At 43.7% G+C, this 23,512-nt stretch overlaps 1 protein-coding gene across 1 annotated transcript in view; it reads right to left on the bottom strand.

Moving 5' to 3' along the window:
• Window positions 1–266: 266 nt before the first annotated feature.
• ARL3 (ADP ribosylation factor like GTPase 3) overlaps window positions 267–23,512 on the bottom strand; it is a 35,505-nt gene continuing 12,259 nt past the window's right edge. Inside the window, exons 3-6 of the mRNA XM_045878717.3 lie at window positions 22,519–22,635; window positions 11,117–11,167; window positions 9,376–9,561; window positions 267–547 (exon numbers count right to left, since the gene is read on the bottom strand). Coding sequence (XP_045734673.1) covers window positions 500–547; window positions 9,376–9,561; window positions 11,117–11,167; window positions 22,519–22,635 — 402 coding nt within the window. The 3' untranslated portion in view covers window positions 267–499. The remainder of the gene's footprint in view (window positions 548–9,375; window positions 9,562–11,116; window positions 11,168–22,518; window positions 22,636–23,512) is intronic.

Raw genomic sequence — 23,512 nt, forward strand, 5'->3', positions numbered from 1 at the left:
GCCCAGCACCAGCAAACACTGTGGTTTCAGAACCATGGGGGGGAAGGGGGGTGGGTAGGGAGGAATGTAAGGGACAGGTCAGGAAATAAATGAATGCAGCATAAGCTGCTTCTTCCTCTTTTCCTTTCTTCTTTTCTTTTCTTTTCTTTTTTTTTCTGAAAGAAAAAAAGCCCACTGGAATTGTCTAAACTGCAGTGTAATCTCTTGCTCATTTAAAAGATCTCATTTTCTAATCATGTGCTTTGAGACATTTAATACTATTTCAATTATGCAGAGGAAATAATATAATTCCTTTATTTGAAAAATGATACTGAACCTCAGAGATCAGTTAAATCTACTGCTGGAATGGGGATTCTTTTTAAACTGTGTTGTTCCCTCTCTTCAAACAGCTGTAGCTGTACACAGATGGAAAAACATTTGGTCAGAAAGCAGCAAATTAGTGTTTTTCAGGACAGAATTCAGCTCCCGCAGCTCCTGCGTCTCTCCGTTCGACTAGATTTTATTTCTTCTTTGCATTGACATTTTTGCAGACCCAGTTCATGCCGTCCTTTGAGGGAAATGGGCAGAGAAAGGCAGTGTTAGTTGTAAGAAAAGCACCACACACTCAAGCCCGGGGAAGGAGAGGGGGGTCCGGGTCCTCCCTCCCCAACCTCAAGCTCTGGGGAGTTTGCTTGCCCCAGGGGCCCACCTAGGTGACCAGGGACAGTGGCCTCCTGGGGAGGAGAAGGGGGGCCTCTGAGAGCACAGGAGGGAGATGGGAGGGGGAGTGCCCAGTGTCTGAACTTGAGATGGATCCTTAGGAACTCCCTCTGAAAAAATAAACACATCTGCCTGGATCCAAGGCCTGATTGAAGAGCTATCAGAGATTCCAGCCATTTTTGGCTTTTTCTAAAAGCTGACCTTCGCCAGGGCATTAAATTCAATAAGCCACCCTTCTGGTGCCCCAGTGTGTTTACAATGTGACAGTGTACACTTGGGTTAAATTAAATTTTTTTAGAAAAACAAACCAACTGTAGTGTGTGTTACTAGACACACACTGGGGCAATGTGCATTTATTTCTCTTCGAGCAGCACTACACATAGGTTTCCAAGGGCTGGTCTGATTCTTGCAGCTTTAAGCACTACCAAGCTGAGGGACTGGGGAGAAGGTTCCCTTAAAGGCACAGTGACCTTGAAAGTGTCCTCTCTTAGAAGGCTGGAGAGGGACAGGGGTAAAAACCACAGAACGCCTACAGCCACCTGGCAGGCAGCATGATTTCCCATGGATGCCAGGCCTGCCAGAGATGACCTCCTTTTCAACCCCCTCTGGAGCCATCCCCGAATGCTCTCCCCTTCCCCAGAGTCTCTCCGACCTTCAGGGCTGTGCGGAGTTCCCTCAGAAGCCCGGAACAAAATCAAAGGAGGCTCCGGCAATGAATCCCTTTCCTCTGGCATCTGTAACACATACTCGCTGAGGTCCCGGTCACATTTGCACATCTCAGGGCATACATGACATGCAGAGCCCGCATTTCCTGTGACCATGGAGCTAGCAGTTGAACCTGAACAGCTGAGACAGCTTAAAGTAATAAATATCAGCTGACACCCTTGGCCGTTCAGAGCATTAATCCCATAAACAATACATCACTGCAAAACAACCAGCAAGCATCCTATCTCCTGGCTAATCTGACCATAACCTGAATTTACAGTGATTAAAACTCTTGTCAGTTGCCATCAGAGCACTTGGGCGGGAGAACCAGGTAATCTGTTGGCTGTCCCAGGGCAGACCTTAGGGCCTTTGCCAAGATGTGGCTGGCCACCGCCCGAAGCCCAAAGGCGGACAGCACCTGGCAACAGTGGGGGCAAGGGTGGGGGGATGCCGAGGTGGGAGAAAGGTGGACTCCAAATGCGTCTCCAGTTACAACTGGGTCAGCTCCTTACTGTGAGAAGCTGAGGCCAATTTTAAGACCATTTTATGAAAAGGATTAATTTAAAGAGAAGCATGTTTAATTTCAGTAGCTAATTGGTTTCCAGGAAAAAAAAAAGATCACCTGCCAGGAGACAAAAAAGATTTTACAAATAAAAGAGGGATGAATAAGATAACCATCTTCTCTTTGCCTTCGAAGCTGAACAGCTCAGCACTTGTGTAGCACATTCCACCTTCAGGAACCCGTACAAACACTATCAAAGGTGTGCACCTTCGTATTTTCTCCTCTAAAGAGCCTTGCAGATTTTATCAAATCATCTTCTCAGAGAAATCACGAACTGTTTTCCCACACTACACGAATGGCAATTTTTCCTCTTGTTTTATGGCTGATTATAGGGGGGGTTCTTTTATTATATGTAACTGAACATGAATGCAGTCAAAGAGATAGGAAAAATATTTACTCAGCTGCAGGAACCCAAAGCAGAATGCGGAGGGTGAGGGGCAGCCTCTCCCTGGGTATCTGTTATGGAGGTAGAGGGGATTTCAAGCAGGGAGCCCGGCCGCGAGGCAGTGTCTTCCAGATGTCCGCGAGGGCCCGGGTGGCAAAGCCCTTCCAGCCACAGTCTTGCCGCCAGAGGGCGCTCAGAGGTCAGGCCCCAGCGGCTGACCTGCGGGCCCCCGGGCCTCCACAGCTGCGGCCGGGAACCTGGAGGAGTGCGGGCGGCACGCGGAGATGGAATCGGGACAAAGCCGCGTGGCTGCTCTGGCGCTCGGAGGCTGCCCCGGTTTCAAGTGTCTGGAGGTTGGGGAATGGTCCCTTTCCTGTCATTACCCAGAGGAGAACCTGAGCTGGAGGTAAGAGGTGCCAGGGAGGCCATGGTTCACGGGGTGGTGCCTCTTCAGTCAAAGCAGGGACAAGCTGTGCCAAGTTGCCCCCTGCAGAGGAAAGACAGTGGTGTCGCCCAGGAGCCCTGACAGGAGGGTCCGGGTCCGACTGGCCTGAGGAGGCGTTTACAGAACCTAGCCTGGTATCACGCTGTCTGGCCTCCAGCAGACTCGAAATTTCTATCTTTGAAATGAATCCTTGTCACAACGCTGTGAAGCAGGTACTATTCCAGTTTCCACGGCCCGGAGGAGGAAATGGGCGCCAGGGCCGTGGGAGGCAGAGGCAGGCCGTGAACGCAGGCTCCCCAGGCGGCCCCACTTCTCAGGGAATGCCGCCGCCTGAGACAGGGTGCGGGTCACCCTGCAGCTGGGAAAGGGAGCGGTCCAGGCTCTGCGTGCTCAGGACTTCCGACTGGCACGGGGCCATGGCCCGGGCGGGACCCCCAGCCAAGCCCCCTGCACGGCTCTGCTGCCGCTCGGGAGCGGTCAGAGGCTGGTTTTGGTCACTTAACTCTCAAGATTCCCGCGCTGCGTGTGGAAGCCTGCGTACCTCCCCTGCCGCGAGAGCCCAGCCGATGGGCCATCTGCCAGACCACTGTCGGCGGCGGCCGCCCGGCGCTCGGCGGCAACGAGCCCAGGGACCTTCTGCTCCCCGTGTTCGCGCCAGTGCACCCCACGGCCCTTGCCTGAATTTGGAGAGGCCATGTTTTTTTAAAACAGACGACTGAGGAAAGGCGATTGTCTACTTGAAGTAGGTTACTGCTCTGCCTCCAGATGAGGAAATGAACTCATAGGTTTGTTGAAGGGTTGAACCTTTATTGTTAAAAACTGGTTTGACCAAATTTCTGCACATTTGATCTCTGTCATGGGATGACAGTCTTAGGGTATGGGTAGAACTCCCCGGCACCTCCTCCTGACCAACCTTGCTGAAACCCAATTGGAACTGATTAGCTTCAGTTCAATAATAGAGACTAAAGAGAGTCCCTGAACCTCAAATACTGAGCTTTGTTTAGCATCATGGAAAGGAAAAAAAATTTACATTTTACTATGTCATGATATTATTCCCTATGTTAAACACTGGGAAAAAATCAAGGCTGCCCCTAACCATCTAGGTGGAAACATAGGAGTCCCGGACCCCTATGCTCCAAGACTGAAGGTGCAATGCCCCTTTCTTTCTTTTTTTAAATTTTATTTATTTATTTGAGAGAGAAAGAGAGTGCGCACGCACAAGAGGGGGTGGGGCAGCAAAGGAAGAGGGAGAAGCAGGCTCCCCACTGAGCAAGGAGCCCAAGGTGGGGCTCCATCCCAGGACCCCGGGATCATGACCTGAGCCGAAGGCAGACGCTTAACTGACTGAGCCACCCAGGTGCCGCGCGATGCCCCTTTCTGTGGGAAGAGTGACTGCACTGCTCCTTTGAACTTGTTCTTTCTACCATGCATCCATCACTGCCTGATGGTTGGAAGGAAGCAGTAGCAGCTATGGTTGGGTGGGCCTGGTTTTTAACGCCAGGAGGACTACACCGTCACATCAGTAATTGCTTTAAGATGACGAGGAGCTCAGACTCCTGCGGAGCATCACAGCCTATCCCGTCGTGCCACAGGGCCCCAAGGGCCAAGGAGCAGCTTGATGTAGCGTACATGAAATATTGCTCACTATTAATATTTTTTTTCTGGTGACAAAGGTACCGCACCAGAGAGGTAGCAAAATCACATGTTCCAAGTTTGCTTTCTTGGTCTGTAGAGAGGTTTGAAAATTTAAAAATAGCCCTGAGGTCTGACTTGTAGATAGGCAGTTCCATGTACACTTGGAGTCAAAAATAACTGACGTCAGGCCTTAGAAAGGAGGGGTAAATGTCATTTTTAAAAATATTGAAATTCTGTTGGCTTATTAAGGGCAAAGTCCTCTAGATCAAGGTTAAAAAAAGAAACAAAACCCAGAAACTTGGCCAGTGAACGTTTAGTGGCCATGTGCAAAGCGCTCTGAAAGACAGCTCCCACATCAGGCAGGGCTTAGGTTGCTGATGGTCCTTTCTATGTCTGAGACGACTGTGAGCCCGATTGCTCCTGTTTGGAGCAGGAAGATCGGGGATGTGGGAGAGATGTGGGAGAGATGGTGAGCATCAGGTGGAGGGCACGGAGAGCAAACCGCAGGAAAACCTGAGAGCTCAAAGCTACCGGTGTAGGCAGGACTCCATGATGACTGAGGCTAGAGGCCAGGCTGAAACTGCTGATTTCTGCTTTGAAAGGAAATTCTAATCCAGTATAATTTCAATTAAACACACACGGCATTGTAGAAAGCGAATATCTGCAACCACCTGAAACTACAAGAGCAGAGGAGAGCCATGCTTCAGGGTTCCAGTTCAGGTTTGTAGGTGGAAGAGGGATCAATTCCTCTACCTTTCTCTGGCTCCAAGCCAGATCCTCTGTTCACCACTTTCTAGACATGCAGGGGAAAGAAGAGCGTCTGGAGCTAGATGCTATGCCCTGGGGCAGGGGGGCCGGAGGGCGGCTGCCCCCCGTGCATCTGTAAGGCGGTGTGGCTGAGGGGGCTGCAGGTTTCCCAGCCCAGACATAGTTCAGTTTCTCCTCTCTCTGCATTCAGCTACTTGACATAACTGGGTCTCTTCTGATCACTCCTCTGGACTGTGAGCCTCTCAGCAGGACAGAGTTTCCAAGATTGATGTTCTTCTTCAGCTTCTAGTGCCCTTTACCTAAGCTCTGCTCTTGACAGTTTCCCATGAAAACCGCTTTAATCACATGATGGCCCGGCCTCCTCATCACCATCAATCAGGCAAAGAAAGACCTGTTCTGAACTTTCCTGAAGCCCCCAAAAGTCCATTTCCATACCCAGAGCAGGGGCTCATATTTATTTGCCTTCAGAATATCAGGTAGAACAAGAACCTCAAATCATTCCCAGGAATCACTAACTTTCTTCATCTCAAATCATGTGTTGGAGCTACTCCGCTAAGGAGAAGCGATGTATCTGCCCTATCAGTCCTGAGGGTTTGGCTCACCATCTAGTGGACCCGAGCCTGCTGCTCAGCTCACCCACCGGAGGGTGTTACTTATCGGTATGAGACAGGTCTCACAAACGCATTTAAGATGAAACACATACGCTCAAACACAATGTAAATAGGGACACTGTCTTTGAACACCTGAAACTGTAACAGAAATCCCAGGTCTTTTTAAAAAATCTTGGTACATTTTCTTTCAGGGTCATTAGAGCTGTGGTGCCAGATGTTACTTGACCCATTTCATGTCTGATCATTTTGGTAGCTTTGCCCATTACTGACCAGCTTTCAGGGGGTAGTGGGTGGAAGAGTGGGAGGATGAAATAGGAATAAGGGCATTTTAGTAATTATTACACAGTATCCATGCCTGAAAGTGATCTTATGGACATTTTTCTAGTGACGTCTTTCATTTTGAGGAATACTTAAAGCCTTAATTAATCAGAATCATTAAAGGCCTACACTTGAACTAAGCAATGCAGGAAAAGAATTCCAAGTAAGTGACTCTTTTTAAAGTGAAAACCAAGAAACTGGCTGAGTGGGCAGGAGCTGAGGTCAGAGGCATTACCTGAGGGAGGGACATGGTCAATCAGTGCCTCACAATGAAAAAAGCATTTCCATAGAAAACTCCCCGACCTTTCTCCAGTCCCCAAAGGTTACCATTAAAGGACAATAGACAGCAGATTCCCTTCTTAATTAACATTTTTATTAAATAACCCATTTCAAATAATGGTTAAATTCTCTAAATTTATATCATTCTATTAACCATAATCTAATCTCATTAACCTTGAAATCCCAGTCTTAACTACCCAATTCTATACACCATGGTACTATCTACTAAACTAATTAAGTGACCTTCAAACTATTTCTCCTTCATATAAAATCATTATTTTTCTTGTTCACAGTTCTTTGTTGTATCTCTCTTGATATCATTTCCTGTGAACCTGGTTGCTGAAGGTCCCTGATCTGAGAAGAACATTCTGCACAAAATCAAACCACATATGACATCTCACTTGATTCAAACTGGTTGATTTTAAAGCTCTCCCTTGCCTAACTAACCCCACCCTCAGTCTGATAGCTCACTGCCTCTTTTTTGGCATAAAGATCCTGTGACTTGAAGGGAACTCCACTTCCATGGTGGGTGACACAGCCATGAACACCGAGCTCTCTACCCTCCTAATCTCTGCCTGAGTGGAGAGGGGCAGTGGGGGGAGTGGGGGCTGGGCAATGAGGAGTGCTCCCTCCCAACCTCCAGGCTCCTCTGAAGAAGCAAGCACCCTTGACTTGAATGCCAATACTCTAAATACTGATTCTAGATAACTCTAGCCCTCCTTTTGACATCCCGAAGGCTGGCTGAAGAAAACAAGAGCCTCACTGCTAATTCCAGCTTTCCTTTTTCTTCCTTTCAACACTCTGGCCCAGTGAAGATTACAGAGCTGTCAATTCCCATTTTTTCAGGAGTATGCACACAACATGTATTTTCTCTAGTACCACCTTTGGAGTCTGCAACTCAAGACATTTTCTACCTTCCTTTTTTTCTTTTTTCTTTCTTTTTTTTTTTATTTTTAAGTTATCTACACCCAACATGGGGCTCAAAACTCACAACCCCAAGATCAAGAGTCACACACTATACCAGCTGAACCAACCAGGCACCCCTGTTCTCTACTTTCTATATTATTTGTGTTTTAAACCATTTAGAGAGGCAGAATCCTCTTCCTGAAGTAGTTTGTACAAACACAAGAAAGCTATTATCCTTTCCTGGGCTGCCTCCTCACCAAAATAACCTCAGGCCTCATGAATACCATTTTATGCACAATCCAGGGAACTGCCTTAGGCAAAACTTGGGTTTCTTTTTTTTTAAGTGAGAAACTAAATAAAATGATCAGAGTTTACCTATCAAAAACATGCTGGGTTGTAGTATACTTGTTGGACCAGCTTGTAAATTAAGCTGAAAAATGCAGTTAATTTGAAACCTGGTAGAAATATAATCACATATGTGATTGCAATTTTATAGAGGAGGCTTGAGAAGAAAAAACTAGTGTGATCAGTTCCTTTGTCCAGTGGGATTAGGGGAGAGGAAAGAACTTTTCAGTTTTTAGTTTTATATACTTGTACATGATTCACAATGAGAATGTATTACTTTTATAGCCAGAGTCTAGGATGGAAGGAAATACGTAAGACTGAACACCTGCCCCTCCCAAACCTAAACCTCACAGGGACCCACAGAGCTCTGGCTTCTGTTCTGGGGATGCAGCCGAGGGCCTCTCTGGTTACCTGAGAGCCTCCACAACACCACACACACACACACACACACACACACACACACACACGCACGTAGAGCTTCCCAGGGTGCAGGTATTGAGGATTCTGGAGGAGGAGGCGCTCATCCAGGGCGGACTGGTCTGCCCTCTGATCTAGAGGCCAACAAGCATAGAAGCAGGCTCCGGCTGTTTGTGTAACAGAAAAAAGCCAAAGCAGCAAACAGATGGAACAACTGAGATAATTCTTGGAAGTGATTGATTGAGATAAAAGCAGTCCGGCAGTTTTAAGACCAATCAATGTCAAATGTCTTAGGAGAGAGGGAAGAGCATTAGAAGTGAAATGGAAGGAGGCTGCAGGACAAAAATGGAGAATCAAATTGCAACGACCCAAGTTGAGAGAAAAGCAAACTGGCCGTGCTGTTATGACACCTGCCATATGGCAATAGGGGAAGATACTGTTTCTTCAGATGTTGTTAATCCACCCCCCCCCACCCCCCGCCCAGCATCCTAGAGCACTACTGTCTGGTTCTCACAGCACTGTGGCACTTTCCTGGCAGGTATACCAGATGTTTAAATTGAGGCATGTTGGCATGCTGGGGCTCCAGAATAAAGAAGTAGCCCTAAGTGTCAACTGGTTTGAGGCTGCTTGGTGGGAAGCATCAGAGCTGAAACTTTCTCATTCTTTGAGGATGCAGGCTCTCAGGTAGCTGGGATACAACCATTTTCTGCCCTAAATTAATATCAAGTGAGGGGGGACACTGCTCTTCCGGTTTATGGTTCCTCAGTATAAAGCGTGGGGCTTTCTGTCAGCAGAAGCCTCCCAGTGGGAAACCAACCTGAAGCAGCAGGAAAGAGACACCAGCCCTGAGGGCAGGAGAGTTAGCCAAGAGAAAAATCAAAACACTTCTAGGATAACTGGTGTGCATGATTGTTGACAGCTGTTACCTTGGGAGCCCAAGTATTTAGCACCCATAATATTAGACACAACACAAAATCCCCAACCCAGTCATCAAAGAATCCTAGTTAGAAAGCATCTTCAAAGGTCTTCTGTTCTGACCTTCTACCCAATGGGGTAGTTTGTCCCTCGCGTGGGGTGGTTTATCTGTGGCTTTCCTGGAATAGTTAATGATTATCAAATTGGTTGCTAAGTAAAAAAGAACCAAACTCCTCCATGCCCTTCACATCCTGGAGCAGTTCATCTGCCAATCAAAGGCTATTTGTTTCATATCTTTTTCTATCTAGCTCAGCTCAACCAATGAGACAGGCTACATTGGTTGGGTGTTATGTTGCCAGGTAACCAAGCCTTCTGGTAATCTCACCTGAACGCCCTCTCCTGTGAGAGCTGAGCAGGACTGGATCTGCCAGACGCGGTCGCGGATGGTATGCAGGTTTAGTCCTTCTGCAATTTCAGAGGCAGGGGCTGCCGTGAGCAAATCTTGCTTGTTAGCAAAGATGAGCACTGGCACACAACTTAGTTTTTCTTCCTCCAGTAATTCAGCTAGTTCCTGGATCATTTTGGGAATGGATGGGAAGGGAAGGATGAAATCTATGATATTTAATCATGTATTTCTAACTAGGAAAAAACAGAAGTGTTAAGCTGCTCAACTAGCAACTTCTAAGGGCAATGGTGCTCAAACTTGAGCCTGGGGAAGAATTCCCTGGCAGATTCCTAGGCCTACCCCAGAGATGCTGACTTTGGAAAGCCTGAGGTAGGGCCTAGGAATCTGCATTTCAACACGCTCCGCAAGTGGTTCTGCCATGGATTCAGAGATCATACTTTGAGGAACACTGTTCAAAGGAGAACACAAGTTGTGGACAGAGATTTAAAACTTACTCAAGGTTGTTATCTGCAAATGACTTTCAACGCATGCGTGTGTGCACACATGCACACACACATATTTTAAACTGTAAATGGCAGTGACTTTGGAGATTATAATGCTGCTTCATCAATCTCTACCTTCAAAGCATGCATGCATGTGCATTGCACTTCATCAAACTCACATCCTAACATAACTATCTATCTTAGTCCGTCTGGCAGTATGTCTGATGTTTTGGTTATTGGTTGGAGTCTTAACTGTACGTTGATTCTGTCTGCAATAAGCATAGGAGAGGGTGTATATTTACCTACGAGGACCCACCTCTTCCCTATCAAACTCACATTATAGCTGCTTAGGACACTGGAGCTGTCAAAGGGAACTGGATGGTTCCAGAGGCAGATCACCCTATTAACATCCTTTACCTCTAAGCTCATGTTTAGCATTGCTTTTCATGAGTAATGATATAGAAATCATCAAGGTATGGAAAGGAGTTCTCAAACTAATTTTCAGGAAAAGGCAACATAAACATGGGGAATACTACCTTTGGAAGGCCATCTGTGGTAGTTTAGGACACAGACCAAGGACTCTGCACACTTCTCTAAAGAGGTCATTCTATTCCTTGCTTCTTATCAGTATACTCCATCTGGGTAAAATGGTCAATGACCACTGCTTCTCTCTTTAAAATTGTGTACACAAATCTCACCGTGTAATCATATTGATGTGTACTTTGCATGTAAAGCCATATTTGGGTTCTAAGTCTATCTATCTCTTGGCTTGGAAACAAGGGCAGCTTAGTCTTGGCTTGCATATTTCCTCCCATCCCTTCAAATTTGTCAGAGGTACCCTTGGATCAATTAAGCTGCTATTGAAAAATGTACATAGAAATGACAAATGAATTGTTCCTCTGGGTTAATTTGTAAGTGGCCTGGGAAGAAACCTGAAGAGCTTTTAAGCATGGTGGCAAGTTCCATTTGCTTATATCTTGTTTATTTAATTTGACTAAAACTAAAAGGCTGTAATCAAAAAATAATTTGAAGGACTCTCAACTAATTTTCTTTCCAAAAACCTTTTTTTAAACTTTTTTTTTTTTTTTTGCAACTGGTAGTTTTGCTTGCTTGCCAGAATGACTGTGTTGTTTAAACTGCAAAGGTTAAAAAATGCCTCCCTCGCTCTCATACCTTTACAAGGTAGATTAATGAATACCCAGTTATTTGGAAAATATCTCAACAGAAGAATTATTTACCTGACCCGTCTCTTCAAATCTTTTTCTGTCTGCACTGTCAATTACATATATCTGTAAAGTAAAAGGAGAAGGTTACTTCAATAAACAGATATAGAAGAAGATAGGGCACCTTCTGCAGAAGGAGCAGAGGATCCCCAGGCAGATTTCTCATTAGCACAACAAATGGAAACTGAGCTGAAAACTCTTACCTCATCTATGGATGCAAAATAAACTAATTCATTGATTGATTGATTGATTTAAGGGGGATACCCAGAAAATATGTCCAGCAAAGCACCAAAGCAGATGTCAGGAGAGCCAAGAAGGATAAAAATAGGTATATTTATTGTGTATTCGCTGAACATTCTTGCTTAGATTTACCCTATTAATCCTCATTATGACTCTATGAGATAGATTTCATTATTTTCCCATTTTATACATAGATAAACATAAGCCCAAAGAAGTTAAGTATTATGCTCAAGTTCTAATAAGACTCGGATTCAAACTCAGGCCTACCCGACAGTAAAGTCCACAGGTGCTCTTGAGCACTCTGCTGTTCTGCTTCCCAAATTGTCAGGAAGGGATGGTGTTTTGAGGCATTTACAAATACCACAGTCCTGGAGCATCATGGCTCTGAAAGTACATTCTGCAGTATTAACTACACGCTGACTTCAGGTGCCAAGGCAGGAGACCCACTGATCTCCATTCTATTCCCACCTTCTCAGGCTTGCTGGGAGGTTAAGATCAAGCATTGGAAATAGCAAGGGCACAGGCTTTGCCAGAAGTAAGAGAAGTCTCAAGAGTCACTGTAAATTATAAATCCCAAGTTTTCTTTCCCATAACTGAATTTTATTAATTGCATAAATAACATCCTATAAGAACAATAAGGGAAATGAAGTAAGACCAAAGGAGAAAAATCACCTAAAGTTATAGAACCCAAACACATTAATTATTTTAATTTCTTGTGAAAGTTCCCTTCTAATCCTTCTTCATAATTAAAAAAGAAAATTATAGATACAATTTTGTCGGCCTTTTTAAAAAAATATTATTTATTTAAGTAATCTCCACCCCCAATGTGGGGAAACTCATGACCCTGAGATCAAGAGTTGCACACTCCTCTAACTAAGCCAGCCAGGTGCCCCTTGTAGGCCTTTTTTTTTTTCATTAAACAACATATTAAATGTTTTCCCAGTTGCTAATCTTAAAAATTATCAAATTTGCAAGCCTTCTTTAAAGAATTTTGTTATTAAACTAATGGTATTATAAAAACACTCTTTTAAAAGAGCGTATTCACTTAAAAACAACAAAAGGGACGCCTGGGCAGCTCAGTGGTTAAGCATCTGCCTTCGGCTCAGGTCATGATCCCAGGGTCCTCGAATCAAGTCCCACATCGGGCTCTCTGCTCAGTGGGGAGCCTGCTTCTCCCTCTGCCTGCAGCTCCCCCTCCTTGTGCTCTCTCTCTCTGACAAATAAATAAAATCTTTATTAAAAAAAAAACAACACCAAAAAATAAACTGCAAGTCTCACCTCTCCCTCCCTTCAATTACATAAACTGGTACACTGTAATGCAAACAGGCATTTCTGTATGCATGTCAAATTCTGTGCTACTCTGAACATTGGCTCTCTTTTGAAAAAAAAATTAAAATTCCCTTGCTTTTTGTTCTCTCATTTAGAGTTACTCATGCTAAGTATTATACCAGGAACCAAGTCTCAGCCTTTCCTATGAAGAATACCCTATGTTTCTTTCATGGAGAATCACAGGAAGAGGAAAGATTTACGTCTTTGGTCTCGTTTTTTTTTTTTTTTTTTTTTTTTTTGCAGCCTTATTGTTATCGTTCTATTACTCTGACTCAGTATCAATACATGCATTAATGGGCTCTGCCCACAAATACTCCAGATTTGATGCTGACTGTCTTATAAGTCAACATGGAGAACATGGTGGTAGCTTAGTTTTTCTCCTGGAGGGGCTGGCGTTTTGAAAGTAGCAGGCATCGTATAAACACAGCTGTGGAAAGAAGGAATGCAATGGGAAGTAAACCTCACTATACAGAGTTGATTGGAATTAGTGGGGAGTATACAGTGGGTTAGGATGATCTTCACTCAGCTAACAGTGCAAGAAGATGGGAAGGAGGGAGGGAGAGGGAGGGGCAGGTGATGGTTGGGAGGGATTGGGCTCAGAGGGCCGCCTGAAAGCAGCGAGGAGGTCTGTGGGCAAGAAAGAAATTACAAAGTAGGAAAAACTCTACTTGGGAGCAAAGGATGTGAGTAAGAAGGGAAGAGTGGAAAGAGGAGGCTGAGACAGGCTGAGACAAGGCTGAGAAGACAAAGATACAGTTAAGAAATTGATGTTTTATATGATGAAACACAGACAATTGGAGAGAAAGGAGGAATGGAAAGATGGTTTAAATCACAGACAAGAAAGATCACCAAATACCAGAGTCCGAAGGTGAATGAGAAGACGTTTTTAACTTAAAATTGCTAAATTACTTGCTATTTATTGCTTTGACAGGAAATTTCACAGGAAACATTTTCATTAAAAGTTTCAAAAGGAGGAGGCACCTGACTAGCTCCGCTGGGGGGAGCATGTGACTCTTGATCAGGGTCATGATTTTGAGCCCCATGTTGGGGGTAGAATTTACTTAGAAAAAAAAAAAAGATTCAGAAGGAGGATTTTCCTAAACTGCACATAAATTCTATCATTTAGTATGTTTCTCACATAACTTTTATAAAATTTGAAATTATTACACAATAATTCCAGGAGAGAGTCTATAAAACAACTGCCCCATTTATTAAAACGGCCAAGTGAAAAAGTCATTAGCACAAGCCAGTCTCTGGTGATCCCACAAATTTGTTTTTCTGCAGTGGCATACTCTCCTCCCTGTCGCCTGCCTCCCCAGTGCTGTCCACTGTCTTCACATTTTCACCCAAGTACCTGTTTTCTTCTGGTCAATAGCTAAGGATAAGGTTAGTCTATCTTTTTTTTTTTTTTTAATAGCTGTTAATCTAGTCAAGTAAAAAAATTTTTTTAGAAACTTTATCTAAACAAACTGCCAATGAAAAAAAAAATACCCTGGGGGCACCTGGGTGGCTCAGTCGGTTAAGCCTCTGCCTTCAGCTCAGGTCATGATCCCAGGATCCTGGGATCGAGCCCTGCATGTGGCTCCCTGCTCAGTGGGGAGTCTGCTTCTTTCTCTCCCTGCTCTTGCACTCTTGCTCACTCATTCTCTCTCTCTCCCTCACTCCCTCTCAAATAAATAAAATCTTTAGTAAAAAAAAAAGAAAAAATACTCTGAAAGTATCAGGGAAAGTTAAACATTTACAGTGTTTCTAACCGATCTTAAAACATGAACTGGGGCACCAGGCTGACTCAGTCGGTGGAGTGTGTGACTCTTGATCTCGGGGTTGTGAGTCCGAGTCCCATGATGGAGTGGAGATTACTTAAAAAATAAAATATTAAAAAAAACATTATGGACTTTCAAAAATCAAGTTTCATAAGCTATTCTAAAATGAAGTTATAATCCATGGCACTCAGAATGATGTTTTACCTAAGCAAAGCCAATTCATATCTTCCTTGGCAGTTGTTTTGAAATTTTTATTTGGCTGTGGGAGGAAGAGCAAGAGAAGATGATTTTTTCTTGACAGAAGTTCAACCAACTCTAGATTATCCAGAGACTAGTTAGTTATCCAGCCATGTGAACGGAGGGCTCTTTGTTTCTCCTCTTACTTCTGGTCCTCCTCCCTCCTGCTGCCACCTTTTGGCCATTTTACTGCTCCATAGTATTCCTCCACAAGAGCGGTAGGCAGAGATAAGATGACACTAACAAGTGGGCTTGATATGATAGCTCCAGCAAAAGTCTAAGAGGAAGCTGAAACTGACAAATGAGGTTTCTGGGTAATGTGGTTTTCAATTATTTGTGTTCTAGAAGTACTCAGGCTCAAGTGTGAGTGATATCATGGAAATAATACAAGAGATGATTGTTTGAGATCTATCTCACTTGATGTCCTACACTTTGGGCATGGAAATGATGACAAAGTTACTTTGTTTATATTATGTTGCATCTGAACACAAAACTGATAATAAAGCAAAGAGAGTTTAGAAGTAATATGACCATGTCTTGAAAAACTATGTATTTTCAATCTATCAAAAAGCTGTTATCTTCTGGTCCAAGAGAAATGGAAGACGTTCTATCCCCTCCTTCTATGACCCCTCAAATTTTATTTCTTAGTCATTTCTCCCAAATTATTAAAGCTGAAGTCAGCTGTTCTCAATATCATCTTCCCTGAGAATAACTGGCACTTCTAGGAGTTGCCCTCTTTCAAACCTCTAGAGAACCATTTAATGCTCAAAAGTGGGGTTTGTCAATCTTTTTCTGTAAGGAGTTAGGTGGTAAATATTTTAGGCTCTGTGGCCTACACAATCTCTTTCATAACTACTGAACTTTGCTGTTGTAGTGCAAACCATAGAAAATCCATAAACAAGTGGACGTGGCTGTGTTCCAACAGTACTTCATTTATGGACTCTGAACTTTAAATTTCATATTATTTTCATGTGTTATGAAATATTATTCTTTCGATTTTTTCCCCCAACCACTTAAAAATGTGAAAACCATTCTTAGCTCACAGGCTACATAATAATAGGAGGCAGGCTGGATCAGTTTGTCGACACCTGCTCTAAAGTAAGAACTTCTGGGATTACTTCTTTCTGTCCGTGGGCGCCGCCAAGTAAGCATCATTAAAGTCTCCCCTCCCACCACCATCAGGTCTAAGTCAGCGTCTCCCAAAGAGCCTGAACAGCTGTGGAGGCTCTTCATCAGAGGTTTGAGCTTTGAAACAACTGATGAGAGTCTGAGGAGCCATTTTGAGCAATGGGAACGCTTACGGCACATTGTGTGGTAATGAGAGATCCAAACACCAAGGGCTTCAGAGACCTTGGGTTTGTCTGGGATGCCAATGTGGAGGAGGTGGAGGCAGCCATGAATGCAAGGCCACATAAGGTGGATGGAAGAGTTGTGGAACCAAAGAGGGCTGTCTCAAGAAAAGATTCTCAAAGGCTGGTACCCACTTAAATGTGAAAAAGATTGTTGTTGGTGGCATGAAAGAAGACACTGAAGAACATCATCCAAGAGATTATTTTAAACAGTACGGGAAAATTGAAGTGACTGAAATCATGACTGACCGAGGCAGTGGCAAGAAGAGAGGCTTTGCTTTTGTGACATTTGATGACCATGACTCTGTAGACAAGATTGTCATTCAAAAATCCCATACTGTGAATGGCCATGACTGTGAAGTAAGGAAAGCTCTGTCTAAGCAAGAGATGGCTAGTGTTTCATCCAGCCAAAGAGGCTGAGGTGGTTCTGGAAACTTCACTGGTAGTGATGGAGGTGGTTTTGGTGGGAGTGACAACTTTGGTCGTGGAGGGAACTTTCGCGGGCAAGGTGACTTTGGTGGCAGTGGGGATTCAGTAATGATGGAAGCAACCCTGGAGGTGGTGGAAGCCGTAATGATTTTGACAATTACAACAATCAATCCTCAAATTTTGGAGGCAGACGCTCTGGCCCCCATGGTGGTGGAGGCCAGTACTTTGCCAAACTTTACCAAATCGAAAGAAACCAAGATGGCTGTGGTGGTTCCAGCAGCAGCAGTAGCTACGCCAGCGGCACTGGGTTTTCATCGCTGCCAGGAAACAAAGCTGAGTAGGAGAGGAGAGCCAGGGAAGTGACAGGGAAGCTACAGGTTACAACAGATTTGTGACCTCAGCCAAGCACAGTGGTGGCAGGGCCTCGCTGCTACAAAGAAGACATGTTTTAGACAATACTCATGTGCGTGGGCAAAAAACTCAAGGACTGTATTTGTGACTAATTGTGTAACAGGTTATTTTAGTTTCTGTTCCAGGGAAAGCATAAAACATTCCAACAGAGGGTTTTAATGTAGGTTTATTTTTTTGCACGCATGCTGTTGATTGCTAAATGTAACAGTCTGATCATGACGCTGAATGTGTCTTTAAAAAATAAATAAAGTAAGTAAGAATTTCTTACTGCACTCTAGAGATAAATGAAAAGAATTAACCAGGTAACTAAGTGTGTCAAGCTTCAACCCTGCTCTTCTAGGCAGTGTGGAGGCTAGGGTAATAGGTCTTTTCAACCAACAATGAAAGACTATTATATACAGCCAAACTAATATAACCCATCAACCACTGCCACTCCAAGCTGCTTATGAAACTGGCAGACAGGGCTGAGTCACAAGGCCTTAGAATCTAACCCTGGGGACTCAGCTGCTCCCCCAGACTTGTTTAATCTCAAACGGCACCAGAAAATAATGAAAGGTTAACTTGGAATCCAAAACACTGTCTGGAACTGGCAGCCTAAGGTAGCTGGAGAAAGCTCCTCTCGGGTAGCTCAGAACTGACTTTTACTGGATTGTCTGATAATTCCGGGGCACTCTCAGCTAGTAAGAAATGTGGAATCTGGGTCATGTTACAACTACTTTGCAGTCTACCCTCAAGGTGTTAGAGCTTGTGATTTAAAAGTAGACCAGAAAGGTTGAGGCCTCCTTATTGAGCCTCATGGTCATTAATGTCCTTAAATATTGCTCTTATTTGGGTATTTCTTTCAAAGTACCTTAATCCAGCAGATGAACAGAATGAACTGTTACTTCTCTCAGCCACCTGCTTTTCCCTAACTCTTGACTGAAAAAGCACAAATCTATAGCCCCTCCCCCAGTTTTATTGAGATATAATTGGCATACAGCACTGCATAAGCTTAAGGTGTACAGCATAATGATTTGACTTCAATCTATAATTAATTCACTTTAATTTTTTAAAAAAAGATTTTATTTAATTAGTTGTCAGAGAGAGAGAGCACACAAGCAGGGAGAGAGGCAGGCAGAGGGAGAAGCCGGCTCTCCGCTGAGCAGGGAGCCCGATGTGGGACTTGGTCCCGGGATCATAACCTGAGCTGAAGGCAGACGCTCAACTGACTGAGCCACCCAGGTGTCCCACACTTCAATTTTTTTTAAAGATTTTTATTTATTTATTTGTCAGAGAGAGAGCACAAGCAGGGGGAGTGGCAGGTAAAGGGAGAAGCAGCTCCCCACTGAGCAGGGAGCCCGATGTAGGGCTCCAGGACCCTGGGATCATGACCTGAGCCAAAGGCAGACTCTTAACTGACTGGGCCACCCAGATGTCCCCCCTCACTTTATTTTTTAAGCAGTTTTTTTTTTTTTTTAAGATTTTATTTATTTATTTAAGAGAGAGAGACTGAGAGAGAGAGCACATGAGAGGGGGGAGGGTCGGGAGGGTCAGAGGAAGAAGCAGACTCCCTGCCGAGCAGGGAGCCCGATGCGGGACTCGATCCAGGGACTCCACGATCATGACCTGAGCCGAAGGCAGTCGCTTAACCAACTGAGCCACCCAGGCACCCAGCAGTTTTTTATTTACAGAGTAATTGCATAGATAGCACGGAGTTCTGTATACCTACCCCACCTCCATTCCCTCCCCCAGTCTCCCCTGGTAACCTTTTGCATTAGTGTGGTGCATTTCTCACAATTCATGAGCCAATATTGATACATCACAGTCATTCTTTGTATTTTAAACTATGGATTTTGACTGATCCATACTAACATGTATGCACCTTACGGTTTCATACAGAATAGTTTTGTCACTCTAAAAATCCTCTGTATGTCACCTATTCATCCATCCCTCCACTCTCCCCTGGGAGTTCTGGCAACCACTAATCTTTTACTTGTAGAGATTTTTACTAATTTCTATAGTTTGCCTTTTAAAAAATGTTGTATAGTTGGAAACAGAGCATGTATCGTTTTTCAGACTGACTTTGGCTTAGTAATATGCATTTAAGTTTCCTCCATGTCTTTTTGTGGCTTGATAGCCCCTTTAAAAAAATTTTTTTTCCATTTCTTTTTATCAAGAAATAATATGCTATTATATAGATGTACGACAGTTTGTTCATTCCCTACTGCAAGACATCTCAGTTGCTTCCAATTTTTGGTAATTATGAATAAAGCTGCTATTAGCATTCATGTGCAGGATTTTGTGTGGACATAAGTTTTCATCTAATTGGGTAGATTAGAATGACTGCTGGATCACACGGTTTAATAAGATTATATTTAGCTTTGTAAGAAACTGCACACTATCTTCCAAAGTGGTTGTACCACTTTGTATTCCCACAGGCAATGAATAGGAGTTCCTGTTGCTGTTCCTCCTTGTCAGCGTTTGGTATCATCAGTTTTTGAGATTTTAGCCATTCTGGTATGTATGTAGTGGCATTTCATTGTTTTTCAGTTCCCTAAGATAATTATCTTTTCATATGCTTATCTGTGTATCTTCATTGGTGAGGTGTCTTTTGCCCCTTATTAATTGGGTTTTTTGTTTTCTTACTGTCGAGTTTTAAGAGGTGTGTGCGTGTGTGTGTATTTTGGGGGGGGAGGGGCAAAGGGAGAAGGAGAGAGAATCCTAAGCAGGCTCCATGCTCAGTGTGGAGCCTGACGAGGGGCTCGATCTCAGAACCCTGAGATCATGATCTGAGCCAAAATCAAGAGTCGACGCTTAACCAACTGAGCCACCCAGGCGCCGCTCTTTGTTTATTTTAGATACAAGTACTTTATCCCATGTGTGTTTTGCAAATATTTTCCCCAGTCTGTGGCTTATATCTTTATTTTCTTAATAGTGTCTTTCTCAGAGCAGAAGTTTTAAATTCTAATAAAGTGTATCTTACAAATTTTTGTCCATTTCATTTGGTACTTTTCTAAGCACTGGGGATACAAAAGTTGGAAAAAAACAAAACAAAACAAAAACAACAAAGTCCCTGTCTTTGTAGACATTACATTCCAGGGGGGAGAAGGGTAATAAATAAAAACATTTCTGATGGTGATGAGTACCAATAGGCCTGATCAAAGAAAAGAAAAAAAAGCAGAGAAAAATTACAGTGCCCGAAGGGTAGGGATAGGAGTCACAATTTTAAATATAGTCATCAGAGAAGGTCTCAGTGGTAAAGTGACATCTGAGCAGAGACTTGAAGGAGGTGAGCGGGTAAGCCATGAGGATATCGAAGGGAAAAGAATCCTAGCACTGCAAATAGCAATGACCAAGGCCCTGAGGTGGGAGTATGCCAGTGTGGAAGGAAAAGCAAGCAGGCCAGTGTGGCTGGCACCAAGTTAGAGAGGGGGAAGACAAGACAAGTAAGACAAGCCAGAAGGCAGGGGGTCTTGTAGGCCAGTGTTAGAACTTTGGCTTTATTCTGAGATGGGAAGCTTATGTGTTAATGGGATCACTATAGATATAGCACTGAGAAGAGACTTTAGGGAGGAAAGGCAGAAGCAAGGAGACTAGTGGGGATGACACTGCAAAAATCAATGCACAGTAGCAATGGGCTGGAAAGAAGTGGTCAGATTCTAGAAATATTCTAAGGTAGAACTGGCAGGATTGGCTGATAGGTCAGAGGTGGGGAGTGAGAAGAAAAGGAGCCAAGGATGACTCCAATGCTTTTGGATGAATTTGAACTGTCATTTACTGAGAAGAAGATAGAAGCAGCAGATCTGGGGAGGGGTGGATGAAGATAGTAATTTGGTTCTGGACATGTTGAGGATGAAGGGACTTACTAGCTACTGAAGTGGAGATGTCAAATAGGCAGCTAGCTATATATGAAACCGAGGTTCAGGGGAGAGTTTCCGGTTGGAGATAATGGGGTGGGATTCACCAGCATGTAGGTGGTAATTAATGCCTTGAAATTGGATGAGGTCACTTAAGCCACAACTTAGAGAAGAAAAGCACGGGCCTGAATTGTGGGGGCACGCCAACATTTGGAGGGAAACAAAGGGGAAAAAAGCAATGGAGATTGAGAAAGAGTAGCCAGTGAGATACGAGGAAAATCCAAGATAGATAGAACGGTATTCTGGAAAACAGGGGAAGATAATGTTTCAATGACTGCATGACCGACTTCATTAACTGTACGGCTAGGTCAAGTAAGAGGAGGATGGTAAACCTTAGCAATGTGGAATTCTTGGTGAGCTTGAATGGAGGGTTCAAGAGAGAAGAGGAGGAGGAAGTGAGGACAGAGCTCAGGAAACTCTTAACAGAGTTTTGTTTTAAAGAGAAACTGAGTAGGGCAGTATCTGGATGGGATACACAGCCCGGGCAAGAGTTTTTTGTTTCTAAACAAGAGAAGCCACAGGCTGTGTGCATGCCCATAGAATAATCCAGTAGAAAGACGCATAGGAAGCAAAAGCAGAGAGTGAAGTTATTTGAGATGCACGATGGTTTCTATTGGTAATGAAGTCACCAACATGGCTGACTTTATGGCAGTTCCTTGTCTATGGGCAGAACTGTAGTAAATGCAAACTTTCCATTAGAGTTTAAAATGTTTTTTTTTTATTTTTTTTTTTTTATTTATTCATGAGAGTCAGAGAGAGAGAGAGGCAGAGACAGATGGAGAAGCAGGCTCCCCGCCCAGCAGGGAGCCCGATGCGGGACTCGATCCCAGGACCCCGGGATCATGACCTGAGCCGAAAGTAGACGCCCAACCATCTGAGCCACCCAGGTGTTCCCTCCATTAGAGTTTAATGAAAATAATATGCAGGTTTTTTTTTCCTATCCAAGTTCATGAGACCCCCTGGTTTTAGACCATGATCATGACAGAGAGTAGCTAAGGTAGGGTGGATGAACTGAGAGGCTGAGGTATTGGAGAAATGGAATATGTGGATAGTGAGCTCTCCAAGAATTCTGAAACAGTAGTCCTACAGAACGTGACAGTGAGCTGGGAGCTAAGATCTCAGCCCCTTCCTGAATGAATGCTGCCTGAGCCAGGGAATCCCCAGTGCACAGGGCAGCTGCTTCTACTTCCAGACAGTGAAAATGATAGGAGACTTTTTCCTTATTCTGAGTTAAACTCTACCACCTAGTACTCCCCAAACTGCTCCTCACCCAGTCCTCTAGAACTATTCATGATGAGGCAAAACTCTCTGACTTAACATAGATCTTGAAAGCAACTGAGAACAGTTCCAAGTTTCTTTTCTAGGAAGAATATCTGTCTTTAGACCATTCTTTATGCATCATTATTTCCAGGACCTCCACCATCTTGGTTGCCTCTTTGGGATACTCTTGTTGATTTCCTGGGGATGGTGGAGTCAGGGGCACTATCTTCTGATTTCCCTTCTGATGTTCAAATCACTATGGTAATTAATACTTTATTTTGTCAAGGCAAGTGTGGGCACAACATTGTATTGAGCAAAAGCAAAACTCATATACAAATTATACAAAGATGTTTCTCACAATCTGCAGCCTCCTGCTAGCCCTAAATTCATAGTGACTAATGTTATAGCAGTGGAATTACTGACAAGAAAGAACATTACAGTGTTAATATTCCTAACACACTGCAGAAAAGACTATGAATTAGTGCATGAGAAGGAATACTTACGAGAATATCAGTATTTTCAAAATAATTTCTCCAGTATGGTCTGATTTTTCTCTGTCCACCAATGTCCCATACATTCAGTTTAAAACCTTGTGATTGTACACTTTTGATGTTAAATCCCTGAAACAGAGGCAAAAACACCGAGCTTTATTAAGCTTTGAGGTAATTCTGACAAAGTTATATTTAACAGCTATGTTACTTATTAATTATGGGGTACTCTGCCAAACATGATACTGGTAACACTGAAAATAGTCTGCTATGATTGGGAAGAAAGAAATGTGTTTTTACATGCTACTTCATTCGGGTTTGGAGTCAATATTAATGTCATGGCTAACATGACACTTTCTCTAATAAGTACACACGTGCACACACGCGTGCGTGCGCGCACACACACCACTGCTGAGAACAACTTGGAATGAGAATAGTTCTGATAATCAACACAGACCACACCTCCTGATGGATCCTCAAGATGGTAACATTTAACAGAATATTACATTTAACCAACAAAAAAACAGAAGCTAAATCTGAAGACTCAATAGAACAGAATAAATTCCAAGTTTAAAAAGAGGCAAGAGCTACAATCTGGAAGACAGGATTCTTTAAGAAATTTCTTCATATGGGTTAATCAGGAAAAGGAGGGAGCTGAAGTCACGACACCATGGGAGAAGCTGGTTTGTAACTGGACTCTTAGCCCCGTGAGGAAGGGATGACCTGCTGGAACAGCATGTTCAAACGCTGAAGTGGGGCCCTCAGTTATAGGAAGTGATGAAAATAAACAAGCAGGCATTGGAAACTGTTCTTTCATAAGCATTTCTGATGAACTTGAAAAGAAAGTATTCATTTTCAGGACAGTGACTCAAGGTGGAACTTTGAGGAAGGTGAGCAAATCAGGGGCAGGTGGAACTGTGAGCTGGGAGTTGGTGTGCAGAGAAACAAATTAACAAGACCTCTGGGGTTTGGAGAGAAGGCATTTCATGAGCAATAATTAAAAAAATAA

Source organism: Mirounga angustirostris, unplaced genomic scaffold, assembly GCF_029215605.1.
Source record: "Mirounga angustirostris isolate CCGP_5_RB_7025 unplaced genomic scaffold, mMirAng1.0.hap1 SCAF_6, whole genome shotgun sequence".
Lineage (NCBI taxonomy): Eukaryota > Metazoa > Chordata > Mammalia > Carnivora > Phocidae > Mirounga > Mirounga angustirostris.